This window comes from Equus caballus, chromosome X (genome assembly GCF_041296265.1).
Source record: "Equus caballus isolate H_3958 breed thoroughbred chromosome X, TB-T2T, whole genome shotgun sequence".
Classification (NCBI taxonomy): domain Eukaryota; kingdom Metazoa; phylum Chordata; class Mammalia; order Perissodactyla; family Equidae; genus Equus; species Equus caballus.
The window spans coordinates 37,284,591-37,300,847 of record NC_091715.1 but is presented as its reverse complement, the minus strand read 5'-3'; the positions used below and the strand labels follow the sequence as shown (position 1 = coordinate 37,300,847).

General features: G+C 33.8%; 1 protein-coding gene across 21 annotated transcripts in view; it reads right to left on the bottom strand.

Annotated features, from left to right (window-relative positions):
* The window catches only part of KDM6A (lysine demethylase 6A), a 206,640-nt gene that overhangs the window by 64,804 nt on the left and 125,579 nt on the right, over window positions 1-16,257 (bottom strand). For all 21 annotated transcript variants that reach the window (XR_011434733.1, XR_011434732.1, XR_011434734.1 and 18 more), the window contains 2 exons: window positions 10,380-10,434; window positions 6,064-6,098 (listed from right to left, as the gene is read on the bottom strand). Coding sequence is in view for 15 of the 21 variants with exons in the window: in XM_070257372.1 (XP_070113473.1) it covers window positions 6,064-6,098; window positions 10,380-10,434 (90 nt within the window). In the remaining 6 variants the exon portion in view is untranslated. The remainder of the gene's footprint in view (window positions 1-6,063; window positions 6,099-10,379; window positions 10,435-16,257) is intronic.

Below are 16,257 nucleotides of genomic sequence, written 5' to 3'. Positions count from 1 at the left end.
TCAGCTCAGATTAAGTAGGCTTCAAGGCAAAGACTATCACCAGAAATAAAGAGAAATATTTTATAATGATAAAGGACTAATACATCAGGATTACATAACAATAACAGAGCTTCGAAGTACATGAAGACTGACAGAATTAACACTGGTAAAATATTATTAACTAATCTACATAATTTGAGGAGTAATGGAAACAGTGGGCATCTTTGCCTTCTTCCTAATTTTTGTGAAAATGTCTCTAGTGTTTCCCCTTAAGTAAGGTACTGACTTGGAGACTAGAATATTTGAATTTTATCCTAAGAAAGTAACTTTCAATTCCTATGCTCAATGGTGTTTTTATTGGGAATTGGTGCTCAATTTGTCAAAGGCTTCTCAGCATCTATGGTGAGAATGATTTGATTTTACCTTTAGCTCTATTATGATGATACACATTATTAATGGATTTGCTAATATTGAATCAACCTTGCATTCCACTTGGTCATAGCATATTATCTGCTTAAAGAGGTAATGGATTTTGTTTGCTAATATTTTATTTAGTATTATTTATTATTTTTACACCAATAGTCATCAGAATACCAACACAGATATTGGTCTGTATATTGATTCTTCTTTGCACTGTCTTTATCAGGTTCAGATATCAATGTTATATTTGCTTCAAAAAGAACTGGGGAAAACAGTATGACAGTTCCTCAAAAAATTAAACATAGAATTACCATATGATCAAGTAATTCCACTTCTGGGTATATATCAAAAAGAATTGAGGGGCCGGCCACGTGGCCGAGTGGTTAAGTTCACGCGCTCCACTTCAGCAGCCCAGGGTTTTGCCGGTTCGGATCCTGGGTGCGGACATGGCACCGCTCATCAGGCCATGTTGAGGTGGCATCCCACGTGCCACAACTAGAAGGACCCACAACTAAAAAAAAATATACAACTATATACTGGGAGGATTTGGGGGGGAAAAGCAGGGGGGGAAAAAAGATTGGCAACAGTTGTTAGCTCAGGTGCCAATCTAAAAAAAAAAAAAAAAAGAATTGAAAGCAGAGACTCAAAACAGATATTTGTACATAGCAGCATTATTCACAACAGCTAAAAGGTGGAAGCCACACAAGCGTCCACCAACAGATGAATGGATAAACAAAATGTGGTGTATACTTAGAGTGGAATATTATTCAGCCTTAAAAAGGAGTGAAATTCTCACACATGCTACGGCATGTACAAATCTCAAAGATAATATGCTAAGTGAAATAAACCAGACACAAAAGGACAAATACTGTGTGGTTCCACTTACATGAGGTATCTAAAGTAGTCAAACTCACAGAGACAGAGAGTAGAACAGTGGTTGCCAGGGGCTATTTCAGCTTGGGATGATCAAAGTTCTGGAGATAGATGGTGCTGATAGTTGCAGAACAATGTGAATGCACTTAATGCCACTGAACTGTACACTTAAAAATGGCTAAAACAGCAAAATTTATGTCATAAATACTTTATAATTTCAAAAAACAAAGCATTATGGTATTAAAAAATACCAAAGCACTATGACCTGATTAATTTTTAGAATCAGGGATTTTTGTTTCCACTACATTTTTAAAATATGCTACAAAAACCAACAAGTGCAGAAAGCACCTTAACTATTATCAAACACATGTCTCTCAAGGTGAGATTAAAAGCTGCTAATAAGCCCCCTCCCCTTTCAAAAAAAAAAGAAACGAGCAAGTTTTTCTTCAATTTCAATGCTCTTGAACAATCTATACTGTATTAGAATTATCTGGTCTTCAAAGGCCTGGTAGAATTCTGCTGTAAAACCATTTGGGCATGGTGCTTTCTATAGGGCATTACTTAATTTTCTCTTTCTTTTTATGGAACTTGGCTTTTTATAACTTTTCTAATCCTAATGAGGTCAATTTTGCTAATCTGCATTTCCCTGGGAAGTAGTCCATTTTATTTAAGTTTTCACTTGCACAGAGGTCTGCTAAGTAGTCTCCTATGATAGCTCTAATTTCTTCTGTTCCCATAGTTATCTTATTTTGTGTTATCTGTGCCTTATTTCTCCTTTATCTCCTTGATCAAGTTAGCTAGTGTTTCATCTACTTTAATTTTTTCAGAATACTAAGGTTTTGATCTATTAATTAGGTCTACTATTTTCCTCTCCTTTTCACATTAATTTCTTTAAAAAGATCTTTCTTCCTTCCTCACAATATGGTTAGTTTTCCCTACACTGATTTTTGTTTGTTTCGTTAGCAGATTTCCTCACATTGAATCATCCTTAAATTCATGGAACAAACCCTATATAATCATGACATATTTACTGCATATTTAAATATCAGCTGGAATTTATTTTTCTTTCTTTAGAACTTTTGGATTTATATAATATAAATAAATGAAACCAGTCTACAGTGTCTCAATAAAAAACTAATGCTGGATAGTTAGAAGACAATGTTAAAAATAAAACCATTAATTCTTATAAACAGTATTATATTCACAATAACATTATTTGTAACTATCTCTCAAGGGGGAGTAATTAAATTAGTTATAGTACATCTATGCAAAGGAATATAATATAGCTCTACATGTACTGATAGGGAATGATTTCCAAAATATAATGCTAAGCTAAAAAAAAAAAAAAACCAATTTAAGCAAGGTCAAGAGAAAACATATGTAACTATTGTTTCAAAAAACAAAAACAAATATATGTGCAAACACATATATGGATTTCTTTGTATACACATTGAGTTTCTCTGCAGGAATATGAAAAACACTGGTGGCTTTTAGGAGGGGAATAGGTGGCTAGGGAAAAAGAGGGAGGATACTTCATTGTGTATTCTTTCAGGCACTTTGATTTTGGATTATCTATTCAAAAGTCAATAATGTTTTAATAACAAAATTAAAAGGGAGAAATCCTGTATCCTTAATTTTTAAAGGCTAATAAGAATTTAGATGGTGAACTGTTCAAGTTATTAAAATAAAGAAAAAGAAAAGAAGGCTGGTTAAAACTATTATTACTATTAGAAAAAATGATTCTGGAGGTCTCAGCTAATAAAATGGGAAAGGTAAACTAAATAGTTGATATAAATGTCCAAGAATAATTCATAATATATTTACTTGGAGATATGACACTATACAGAGAAATAAAATTATCTTTATTTAGAGAGAGTATGACAATATGCATAGAAACCTATGAGAATCTAATTTTTAAAATCTACTAATAATGGGTGTGGGGGAGATGACATCCCATCAAAATTACCCAAACCTACACATAACTACCATATGATCCAACAATCCTACTTCTGGGTATATTTCCAAAGGAAATGAAACCATTATCTTGAAGAGACATCTGTACTCTCATGTTCACTGCAGCATTATTCACAACAGCTAAGGTATGCAAACAACCTAAATGTCCATCAAGAGATGGATCAAGAAAATATGGTATATGAATACAACGGAATAGTATTTCAGCCTTAAAAAAGGAAAGAAATCCTGCCCTTGTGACATGAATGAACCTAGAAGGGATTATGCTAAGTGCAATAAGCCAGACAGGGAAAGACAAAAACTGTATGGTATCACTTATATGTGGAATCTGAAAAAAAAGTGGGGGGAGGAGTAGTTTTCTACTCAGAAACAGAGTAGAAAACTTGCTGCCAGGGGGTGGGGGTGGGGGAAATAGACAGGAGCTGGTAAAAGGGTACAAACCCTCAGTTATAAGATGAATAAGGTCTGAGGATCTAATGTATAACACGATGATCACAGTTGATAACACTGAATTGTATAATTGAAATTTACTAAGAAAACTTAAATGTTCTCATCCCAAAAGGAAGGAAAAACAAAAAAAAGAGGCAGGGGAAGATGTGAAGCAATGGATGTGTTAATTAACTTGATGGGAAAAATCCTTTCACAATGTATACATATAACAAATCATCACACTGTACACTTTAAATATCTTACCATTTTGTCAATTATACCTCAATAAAGTTGAAAAATAACCCAAACCTAAATTCATATAATAAACGTTAAAAAATTTTTTAAAAACACCCTACATCTATCTCCATCTCTACAAAAGGCCTCCTTTTTGTCTTTCAAATATTGTAAGCTCAATATCACAGACCCATTGTACTTGCTTTATTAGAATGACCCAGCAACATACCCACACACACACACCATCAGCCTCAACTGATTATATCACTGGCTCCTTCTCTCCATTCAGGACTCAGTCCAAACAGCTCCTGCTCAGAGAGGCCTTCCTTAACCACTCTAGTTAAAAAAGCATTCCGTCACTTTTCACTTTTAATTACTGCCTATCGTTTAATCCTGTGGAGACAATGTAGGGACAAGGCTTTTAGGGTTTGTGAAATGATGATGAATTCTCTCTACATTTATTAGCAGGAAGACTTCTTCCTATATAAAGAAACTTCCCTTGAACTATGTGGTTACCTAGTAGTAGCCACTAACCACTTATGACTACTTAAATTTACATTTTAAAAGGTCATATTCATAAATAAGGTCCACTGGTATGAATCAGCTGAACTATAAAAAGTAACTTTCTATAGGTAGGCAGAGAGGCCTTTTTGCTTTTCTTAATTATTCACCTGAAAATGAAAATCCTTGTTATAAGCACTGGCGTAGATATTTTTCAATCCTTTCATATGCTTACAGCATCATCTTCCCGTCATTTAATAATTATATACTCTGCTTGCCATGAATTTTCTTCGTTGTTTAATCTTAATGGGTACTAAAATTTATCAAATGCAAGAATCAATGGAGGGCTCTGTCCCCACATTACCTTCACAAGATTAAAAAATTAACACCAACAGACAACTTCCCATCAGAAACAATGAAAGCCAGAAGCCAACAGAATGTAAATTTCAAAGTGGTCAAATAAAATAATCAAATAGAATTATCTCTCCAGCAAAAACACTCATTAAAAATAAAGATGAGAAAACAACTTCTTCGAAAGCTAGTGACAGACCAGGGATCTCACTAAGAACTACAAAAGCTGGGGGGGGGCGGGGGGGGGGGTGGCGACGACTCATTCCTTTAAAGGCAGCAGAGAGCTCCTGAGATAATGAGAGCAGAAAGAGCTAAGACTCCAAGGAAAAACGAACTTTAGAGAGGAAGCTGATTTCACCCTAGGGCCTTTGCTGATTTGGCAAAAATCTGCAGTCCACAGGAGGCTGGGATTAGCATTGGCAGGCAAACACTCTGCCCCACAACTAGCCTGTGATTCTCACCTGCACCTTCTCAAGGTGGTTAAAAATCCCTAGATTAGCAGGGTATTCAAACCTGAGTGTGTATCAATTCTGATTCAGTGGACCAGTGGCAGCGGGGGTGGGGGTGGGAGGGTGTGAAGCATGCAGACAGAGGTGTCTAGAAATCTGGGTTAATTTTTTAAAACCACCTCATAGTGGCTCTGAAACAAAACAGACCTTACAAAAATGTACAAATATAACAGTACTTTTTTTTCCCCTAAAAAACTGTTACAAAATTTACATTTTGGGTAAACTATGACTACCTAATATTTAGTCTCATAGTCTTATGCCTGATTTTTCATGCCACTGCCTAGAGTAGATGTCTATGTATTACACCTTTTATCATACATCTAAGCAAAATCTGCCATACACAAAAACAAAATGTTCTAAAATTAAACTGAAAAAGTTTTTTAATATAGCAGCCATAAAAGTAGTGTTAAAGACATCAAGAGGTGACTCTAATATGCCTTTCAAATAGTGACATGTGGAAAGGATATTTCAATCTTACACAAAGCATTATAATAACCATCTATAAACATTTTGAAAACTAAGCATTTCACATCAAGAATAAGAGAAATCTTCTTAAATATAGCCATTTACCTGCAGATAGTTCAAGTTTAGAGGCAAATCATATTAAATAAACTTCTTTGTACACAGCAAGTACTCTGTAATGACTGTTTCACTAAGCAAAATCCTGACCACATTTAAGGAGTATAAGATGTATGCAAGACGTAATGCCAAGAATTCCATTAAATTATCTGTGTACCTGATTTCACTTAAAATGATATGGGTGATCATTTTTGTTTAAGTAAGTTAAAACACTTACCTGGGTTTCATATAAGTGTGCAATGTGAAATTGAACTGCAAAGATGATGAAAAATAACAATCAGCAGCAATACAGCAATGTTTGAGGTAAATTAAGTAAGAATATAAAATGTAAAAACATAAGCATAGTCTAGTAGTAACAGAATATAACAAATCTTTAATAAAATAGAATATACAAACATACTAAAGAACATGAACATAAGAAACTACATGTATTTATTGTTGGTCATTATCAAATTTTGTCAATCTAATTATTAAAATTAACATTCAACTCTATAGCAAGTGAGTATACTTCTTACAAAGTTCAAAATGGCAACATTAAGCAGAAAACTTCTATAATCTACAGATTTCAAACACGGTATTTAAAAACTGAGTTACAAGTCAAAATTTATAGTAAAGTCAGTATTTGATAAAAAACATATTAAAACCAAAGAAAGCCTCTTATTTTTTTCTTATACCATATTTCATGCCAACAGCATATACAAAGAAGTCATAGACCAGGATGACACTGCTAATAACACACAGAGGAAACGAGTTGTTGCATTTCTCTATCAGTTCTTCAGAGTTATTAGGGGGAAAAAAAAATCAAACCACTTGAAAGAATAGTAAACAGTCCCAAGATCAAGAAGTATGTCTTGAAAATCAAACAAAAATATATTTCAACTTTTATTTGCAGCTCTTCCTGATACTGCATCACCAGAGTGTGAATGATTCAACAAAAGCAACAATGAACCAGGAATCAAAACTCGATTCTAGAGCTAGCCTTGATAGCCTATTAAAGTTTGGCACGCCCCACAGCGCTCACCCGGGTTTGGTTACTGGGAGCAGAACCACAGCCCTTGGCTGTCAGTAGCCATACTGTGGTGGCAGCTCACATAGAAGAAGTAGAAGGACCTACGACTGGAATATACAACTATGTACTGGGGGTTTGGGGAGGAAAAAGACCAACATACAAAAAACAAAAAAACCCCTGAATACTAGCTACTTAAATACAGATCATTCTTCAATGACAAATCTTTTTTTTCTAATGTTCTATCTACCTGGATTTCATAGTTGGATTTCAAGGAGTCTAGGAGCCTTTCAAAATAATATGCAAAATATTTATGTGGATCTTTAAAAACAAGATCCACACTATCACCAATTTCTCGTTGGGGAGTGCACCATGAATAACTCTCTCACTGATTCCCATAATTCAAGATTCACCTGGGAGGCTTGTTAAAAATAGAGAATCCTAAGATTATGATTCAGTGAGCCTGGGCAAGGCCCGGAAAGCTGCCTTTTTATTCAGTTCTACAAGGGATTCTATACCCATTCCCTGGATCAGTACCTGGGAACAGCTGAACTAAATAACCATAAAGTGCAAAACAAACAAAATATACAGTGGGCTTTCAAATCAAATATTTTTGGATTAAAAGTACTACATCTCTCTATAATCATTAAATATCACACGTTAACTAATCAGAGATGGGACAAAATAAAAATATCATCTTTAGAAGAAGAAAATCAGCTCTTCGTGAAAAGCACATAAAAATAGTAATAATAAAACTTCTACATATATCAATATCCCCTTTACCTACATCTGTTGAGGGCTTTTCTTATTCCCCACTCCCATTTTCCAACACATCTCTCCTTGAGAGTTCCAGTCCAATCTCACACCTCACTACATCATTGGAGGGAGACTACCTTACAGGTTAAGAGAACAAGAAAGAGATGAAAAATCTATGCCCGTTTACCCCGATCTTCTTTCTCCTCTAACCAAGGTGAAAAGGAAGAAAAGCTAAGCAGCTAGCTGACATCCTACTAGCATCCCAATCTCCTCCAGGCTCAGTCCTAGGCCCTATTGTCAAGGGCTTGTGATTTCATGAGTTACTAAATACAGTGTCCTTTTTTGTAGTGTGAAAACCACCATATATTTAAATTCTTAAAAGTCTTCTTCAAAGTTATGGTTACAAGTCCTCTTCAAAGGAAAAGTTTCACTTGGCAAGTCTGAATTAGAGGTAGAAATTTTTAATAAATACTAACATAAAAGGTTCTGAAATTAAACTTTATTCAGAAATTAATACATTATTTTTAGAATTAATAGAATTAATTAAATCTAGAAGAAACAATTTTATCCCAAGGGGTAATCATTTAATGAAAAGTCTCTCATCACCATGATTCTACTTTTCAAAACACGAACTGTAATTAACCCCTCCTTAAATAGCTCTAGAAGTAATAAGTGTATCTACTTATTTTTTAATTACATAAGTGCCATAAAATATAAATATCTCATATAGACTTTTTTTTAAAAGCTCACTTTACTTTCTATAATCTTCTGATCTCTGTAGTACCACAAAGTAACATGGCAGATTTCAAAGAAAGTCAAGGTCTGTGGCATATACAAATAGGTGAACACAAAAATTCAGAGAGAAGTTTTACAAAGACAATAAAGAGCCCTGGTGTTTAAACGGCAATAATGTCTGGCTCAAAGTAGGCAGTCTACATTTGTTAGTGCCCTGTGAGACGTCAGCCATTATCGTAGTTATCAAGTAATCAAGAAGACTGTCTAAAATAAACTACCCAAATCAAATGAAGTACAATGGCCTAATGTCTCTAAATAAAGTTTGTGCCCTTCCATTAGAGTGACCAATCTTTTAGCACTGGAAGTCCTGAGTCTGGGAAACTCCTCAGTCCTGGGCAAAACAGGACCTTAGTCACCCTCCCTCCTATTTCCCTTTTCAATAACAGAAAGAGAGGCAGAGTAAACTCGAAAATGTATTCATGATGGTTCAAACTGTCCTCTTCAAATTCAACAGGAAAGTTTTCTGCCCTGTGGTACTCTGCTACATATGCAGGTGTTTTCCTCTCAAGAGCAATGATCTACAACTGAAATTTAACCTCAACAGAGTAGAAGAAAATGAAGATTTACCAAAATATTTAGTTTGACATTTATGAAATGTCCCTCAAAAGTTATCAAACTGACAAATAGTTAAAATTAACTTTAAGGTACCAGTTATAATCAATTAAATGGAAATCAACTGTTTTCTTATTCTCATAAATTAATTTTACAAGAATGTTAAGGGCCTATATTCTAGGATGGTTTATATAACCTGGATATATAATTAATGAAAAAGTATAAAATAAGACTTTATAAATTAATATATCAATGAGTTAAATTCTTCTCCTAATCTAACCTCATCTTAGAAACTAAAACACTGCTGCATTTGTTACTTTCCCACCATTTATTCTGCAAATATGCCAATCAGTACTAAATCCTGAGTTTCATTTAAAGAAAACAGAAATCTTTCTATGTTTTGTCAGGAAATTGCTTTTTAGAAGTATGAGATAATTGATCTGGTTTAGATGATGATTTAATCCATGCTATGTCTTAATTCATGTTATACGTAAGTTACATTCAAATTTCTACAGCTTTTTCATTGATTCAATCATTTTCTTAGGCATTTTTAACAGACACCCCTTTTCTCTTAACACCTTTCTATAGGGCTAAAAAATGAAGTCACTTATAAGCAAAATACTGACTTTCTAAGACCTAGAATCCTTTGATTGATTTGAAATTTTCATTAAGAACAATTCAATTTTTCATACATTCCAATTAAAACTTCTATTTGTCAAGTAAGAAAGTTTCAAAGAAATCCAGCTTGAACCCAATGAATATTCTTAAAGTTTTTATTGGCTACTTTAAAGTAAACTAAATAAATAGGCCAACACATACTTATTGATAAACACACCATAATTAACCCAATCTGCTTTTGGAAAGAAATCTACATAGAAGCAGAAAATAATTGTCTGAAGAAAACCACTGTATCAGAACATGCTTCATAAGACACATTCTTTTCGAAGTAATTGAAGAACATCACCTCAAACTTTATGATGTGTAAAACTATAATAAAAAGTCAAAGTATGTCTTCATAATTACCAATAATTTTAATACCACATAGCAGGAATCAGTGAGCTACCACATACGAATCTTTGTATACTGATTTTTCCTAAAAGACTGGGAAACTTTGTTTTTAATCCCCTCAAGTGATCTACAATAATTAATACACAAATAATCAACCTAGTTAATTAGTGCAGATAATTTTAATTCAACAACCCAGTTCACTAGCATATCTATTTTAGACAGAGGCTGTTCACAGTAACTGGTCTCACATGTTCCATTTGTACAAGTAGCCATGGCAACCAAAACAGTTAAATTCAACAATTCCAGAAGAAAAAAAAATTGCACAGAATTTATCACTGTCATTATTATTATTACTGTTATTTGCCATGAAGCGATCTGAATACCTGTAGAAAACCACGGTACTTAATAATACTTACTTTCAGCATTGGACAAAGTGCAGGGATTGCAGTCAACCAAAGCTAACTGAAAATGCTGTAAGAAGAGAGTGAGAAAATTACTGCACTAAATGCAGTCATATAAACGTGTCTTAAAATGATTTTTAGGTATCCAAGGTCTAACATCATAAAGAAACTATGCTATGCAAATAAAACGTACTAGACAATCAATTAGAATTACTTTGAACATTTATTACCGATAAGAGACAGGTTGCTGGGTTATTTTCTTGAGACAGTTGAGAATTTGGGGAAGAATTAACTTTATCACGTTATCCTATGTATATTTTTGTTTATATGAAAAAAGCTTCATATTTTTAAGTCTTCAAGTAAATAGGAAGTATTAGTTATAAAACAGTTTAAATAGAACACATTGTTTTTAAAACAAAGTAAAAATTTGATGGTATTGTCAGAACACCATTGCTTATCTCAAAATGATATGAACTTCAGAAACAAAAAAAATTACTATGAGAATGGTAAAACTATCCACCCTTACTGATTCTTCAATAATCATTGTATTTAATGCCTTTTAAAACTATCTGAAATATTACAAAGAGGGATTCAAATAGGCTGTCTTCAAGTTCATCTATGAAATATAATTATCCTTTTAGAACGTTTGTTCCATTATATGTGTAGGCAACATAAAACCACAAATAGTTTATAGCATTCACTTATAATTACATCATATAAGCTGGCCCCAAATTCAAAGCATAACACTAATTTTTAAGAACAATGGGTGACATCTGGTTTATAAACATTAAACCTGGTTTATAAGTAAGAGAAGACAAGTACTAAAATCTTTAAGATAAAAAAAGTAAATTTCTTTCAACTCTTCTAAAAAGTATTTCTACAAATGAATATTCAAATTTTGAGTCTCCACAAAATTTCAGCGTTAAAAATAATCAACAAACCCAGTAAAGTAGAAACCCACTAAAAAAAATTGACCACAATAAGCTCGTTCCTATCCACAATCCAAATACCTAAAGAGCTGAACAAACTAAAAATTGATATCCATAACGACAACTTCTAGATTTATCAAGAGAAATAATCATCAGCAAGCTTTCAGTAGTATATTTTCAACACAGAATCAACAAAACTGCACTTGGTCAACTAGAACCCTCAATTAACAAAAATAAACTCATGTCAGCTACCCAGTATTACAAACGAAAAAAAGATTAGAAGGCATCATTTGGTATGAACACAGTAGCTATTATATTCATTCACGAATGTCTGTTATGTGCATGCATAATTAGGCTAGCCTACATTTGCAGTACTCTTAATATTTAAGGATTGTAATATTCTGAAGGAGCAAACTACTAACAAAATGACTATGACCCTTAAATATTAAATATTTAATCCACTCAACAAATATTTATCAAGAGCCTATAATGCCCTTAGGACAAAGCAGACACTAGGGATACAATGGTCAACAAAAGTGAAAAATTATCCACCATGGTTGACTGAATGAAAAAAAAACCAACATCTGAACACTTGGAGTACTGCTTTTATTTTCCCTTGGCCTACTAAGCAGATTGTACGTCCTCCAAAATCCCTTTAGTGTGCTACCACAGCAATAGAAAACAGACTATTCTAAAAAGTGAGTACTAGGAAAGCAAAGCATGCTTTATAACCAATTGCTTTCCTCTAGACAAAAAGAGCAGCACAGCAGCCACACATTCAGATTGTACTACATTTCTAAGTCTAATCTATCCTGCCAACATAGATTAATATTTAGACAAGAGAAGAGAGACCTTTCCTAACTGAACCATGCAAGGGTACAAACTGACCTGCAAAGAAACAGCCTTCAAGACGGCAGTTATTTTAGTTTTACGATTACACTGAAATCCCACAAAGAACAGGAGATGCATAATTCGAATTGCCATCCTACATTTCATCCAGCAATATTCAAGGTCCTGCAATGAAACCTAGCAGAAGGAGTTTTGGACCATGTTTTATATACTTATTAATCAATCTTAAAAGCAGCAATGAAGTCATTGACACACCATTTTGAACCCACATTACCAAATATTAAGCTTTTCCAAACAGCAACGATATAGAAAAATTACTCACCAAGAGTACATATTCAAAAACATGCATTATGAGAATGAAAGAACTTACAGAATAATTACTAAGAAACTAAGAATAGACACACAAAACCACCTCATATAAAGAAAAACAATGATATACCTTTCAGTAAACTAAAGGGAGATGAGACTGGGGTGGGGATGACATGACCTCACAGTTTCATTTCTACTATCTAAATCAGATGAAAAGTAGATACATCTATTAACAAATAAATCAGCAGAAATGACTATCAATTATGATAATTAGCCCCCAAACCTGAAAATTTCATGGTAAAATATCCAGCACCCATCCCTACAACCAATAGAAGCAGCTAGGAAACATCTGTACCTCACACAGAAATATCGCAGGACTGAAATTGACTACTGCTGCATGAAATAGTTACTATGCAGTAGAGGCTTCTGCAATTCAAAGACTACATACAAACCTCAAGGCAAAAAACATTCTACACAAAATTAATTTCCAAGCAAGAAGATTTAACTAAGACTTTTTTTAATGTTACAGTGATTTTCTTTTTATAGAGCACTTCTGGTCCAATTTAATACAAAGTTCGGTTCATTACAATTTCTGTTGACATCTTTATCACCAAAGTCACCTTTTGTTTCAAAAGCTTTTGATTCGTTCAATATTTCAAAATAACTTCATATAATTTTGCTTTACACAGCCTAAGGAACTTGATTTCTACCTGGAGAGGGGAAATCTATATTCATGTAATTAACACATAAAACTCAAGTTTCAAGACTTTATTTCCTTTTGAATTATTTTACTTCTGGCTGTAGAGTCTGTGATTACCTCATGAATCTTTTTATTTGTAGAACCCTTCAAGTGTATTCCCAATCCTGAAGACAAGCAATGAGACAACTTTTCGTAATTCACAAATAATGTTTGTATGTACAAATTATTAATTTGGAGCAATGTTTGGATTCTAGATCCAATCTTGGATGTTCTGACTCAGTGGGTTAGGGGTGACACTCTGTGAACCAGATAAAAGCTTCTAAAAATTATTCCAATACATAGGATTAAATGCCAGTATTTTAAATTGTGTGCTTACCCCCAAAAATCTTATTTCAGACAATGTAGACAAGGTGTGTATAGTCGATACTGCTGTCTATATTCAATTAGGGTAGACAAAGCCTTTTAGGAATAAAATGTTGGCAACTAGCTTTTACTCTACACCAGGCACTCTGCCATAGCTGTGCATCTACAGAAGTGAATACTCACTGAAATTAATGTTCTCATACAAGTTTAAAAGACAATTCTATAACAGAATCCAAAATGATACAGATGAGAGAAGAAAGAAAAGAGCTACTACAGGCTGAGGAAACAACTTATTTTTATGCAGCCCTTATGAAAGGGGGTTTGACGGACCATTTAAGTGGGAAAAGAGAAGGTATGTCAAGTATTCTTGCCAGTCAAATTAGTTTTTCATTGTTACAGACTGCCACAATTCTGAAAGTATGCTTTAAAACCAACAAACTTCATTCCTAAATTTAATAGTCTATGATACATGGATGAAACTAGGGAAATGTCTCAGCATATGATGGTACTTCCTTTAGGGATTTGGTCTCCGAAAATAAGATATAGAACTGAATCTGGTAAGTTCTGGTAGGGCTTGTGAGCCACAATGCCTGGCCAAGCTGATCTGCCGGAGGTTTTCTCGAAGCCCTCAAATTCAGTTCTTCCAATTCTCTTTGTTATACTCAATGAGGGACTCTACTGCACACCAATGACTAACAGCTAACAGATCCTGGCAGTCTTCACTCAAAAAAGAGGCTCCATTTGGTCTCTTCCAAAAACTTCTTCAAAAAAAAAGTAAAACAAAAGATACTGAACATGTTCAAAATCTTATTTCTAGCCCTTCTTTTCAGCTCCAGGCTTATATCTGCCTATACCAACATCTGATATCCCTCGGATACCTCCAACTCAATATACTCCCAAATGATCCATCTCCATTCAGAGCCTTTTCACCTGCCAACCCCAAAAACTGCTGCTACTTTCTTTATCCCCTACTTCAGAAAAGTGATTCAAGCCAATAAATGGGAAATCTCTTTCCACGTCGAATCAGTTAATAAATTAACTTGTTTATTAACTCAAGACCTCTAGGATATTACTACCTTTCATCCACCCATGCATCCATCCTATGAGAACCCATTTATCCTACCAATCTTGCTCATCTTTTTTCCTCTAACTTTGTCCTACCTAATCTCCTAACTCATTTGTATCGTATTTTATAAAAGTATAGGTATGCAACTGATTAGAAATTTTAAAACACGGCTCGAGTATGTGTCTAATCTGTGTACATAAATGATCAGAATACGGGTTGACTTAATTTACAAGTTCTTTACATCTAGTGTACAATTTGTATTCGTATCAAAATAAGACTGCGATGTATACAAATAACAAATACAAGGTAAATATTATATATATTTTATAAAGGGGACAATTCAATAATTCAGACTGTAAAATGCTGCTTGGGAACATAACCTTTTTTGGAAAATGTGACATTAGATACACTGAATGCTTCATAAAGCTGCATTTGAAGATCAAATATTTATAACCACGAATTTACGTAGTTATGGGTAAACACCAAAAAAATGCTTTTTGATTGGAAATTACTTCCTGTAGTTAAAATATATTTGAGGAGAGAAAACTGGCATGGGAAACCTGGCCTCACCCTAACTCCTTAGTATCAGAAAGGATCGTCGCTGCACATCTATGAGCAGTCATGTCTTTTTCAAACATGTATTTTGGAGGAACTAAAGTACTTCAGCTAATTATACTACTCCACACTTTAAGGTATGTAATAGAACTCAGGGGAGAAGTAAATATCAAATAGAAAAACAAAACGAGGCAGGCAGAGTGCAGTGAAGAAAGCATTAAGTGGCTAGATAAACCAATTAGGAGATCACCTCATGCCAGAGAAAAACATCTAGGAAAGATTAAAAGGTAAAGTACAAGGTGATGAGTAGTGGAAAAAGGAAAGAGCAGGGGAAATATTTTGGTCCACAAATGAGGACAAGTGGACAGAGGACAAAATAAACAGCAATGACTATCCTCGGCAAAAGGAACACTGATGTTACAGTCAGGTGAAACCGAGTTCCACTGCCAAAGTGGGAATTGGGGAGATGTTTAAAAGTACAAATGTGCAACTAGTATATAAATAAGTCCTGGAGATCTAATGCACAGCATAGAAATTATGGTCAACAATACTGTATTATAAACTTCAAAGCTGCTAAGAGACTAGATCTTAATTGTTCTCACCAAAAAAAGAAATGACAATTATGTAATGTGATAGAGGTGTTAGTTAATGCTACAGTGGTAATTATACTGCAATATATAAACGTATCAAATAAACAGGTAATCATATTGTAATATATAAATGTATCAAGTCAACCCACTATACACCTTAAACTTACATGAGTTATATTCAATTACAACTCAATAAAAAATTTTAAAAGACTAGAATTTTCAAAATGCCAACTGGAAGAGTTAAGCTATTGAGCATCATGAAGGAAACAGGGCAGGGGGCGGTATGGAGAAATAATAGCAACTTTCATTATCTTCAGACAACTGAACTAATAAAAATATGCTGCTAAAGCTTCAAAAAAGAAATATTACAGATATTTCACAAACTTAAGGCATGGTTAAAACTAATTTAATAGCTAGTATTCAAATTCTCAGCAAGTATTTCTATAATACGTAGAGTTCGCAGTATGTTAATTAAATGAAACAAATGATCTATGCAATCTGCACTAATAAATAAAATAATAAAAGACAGGAG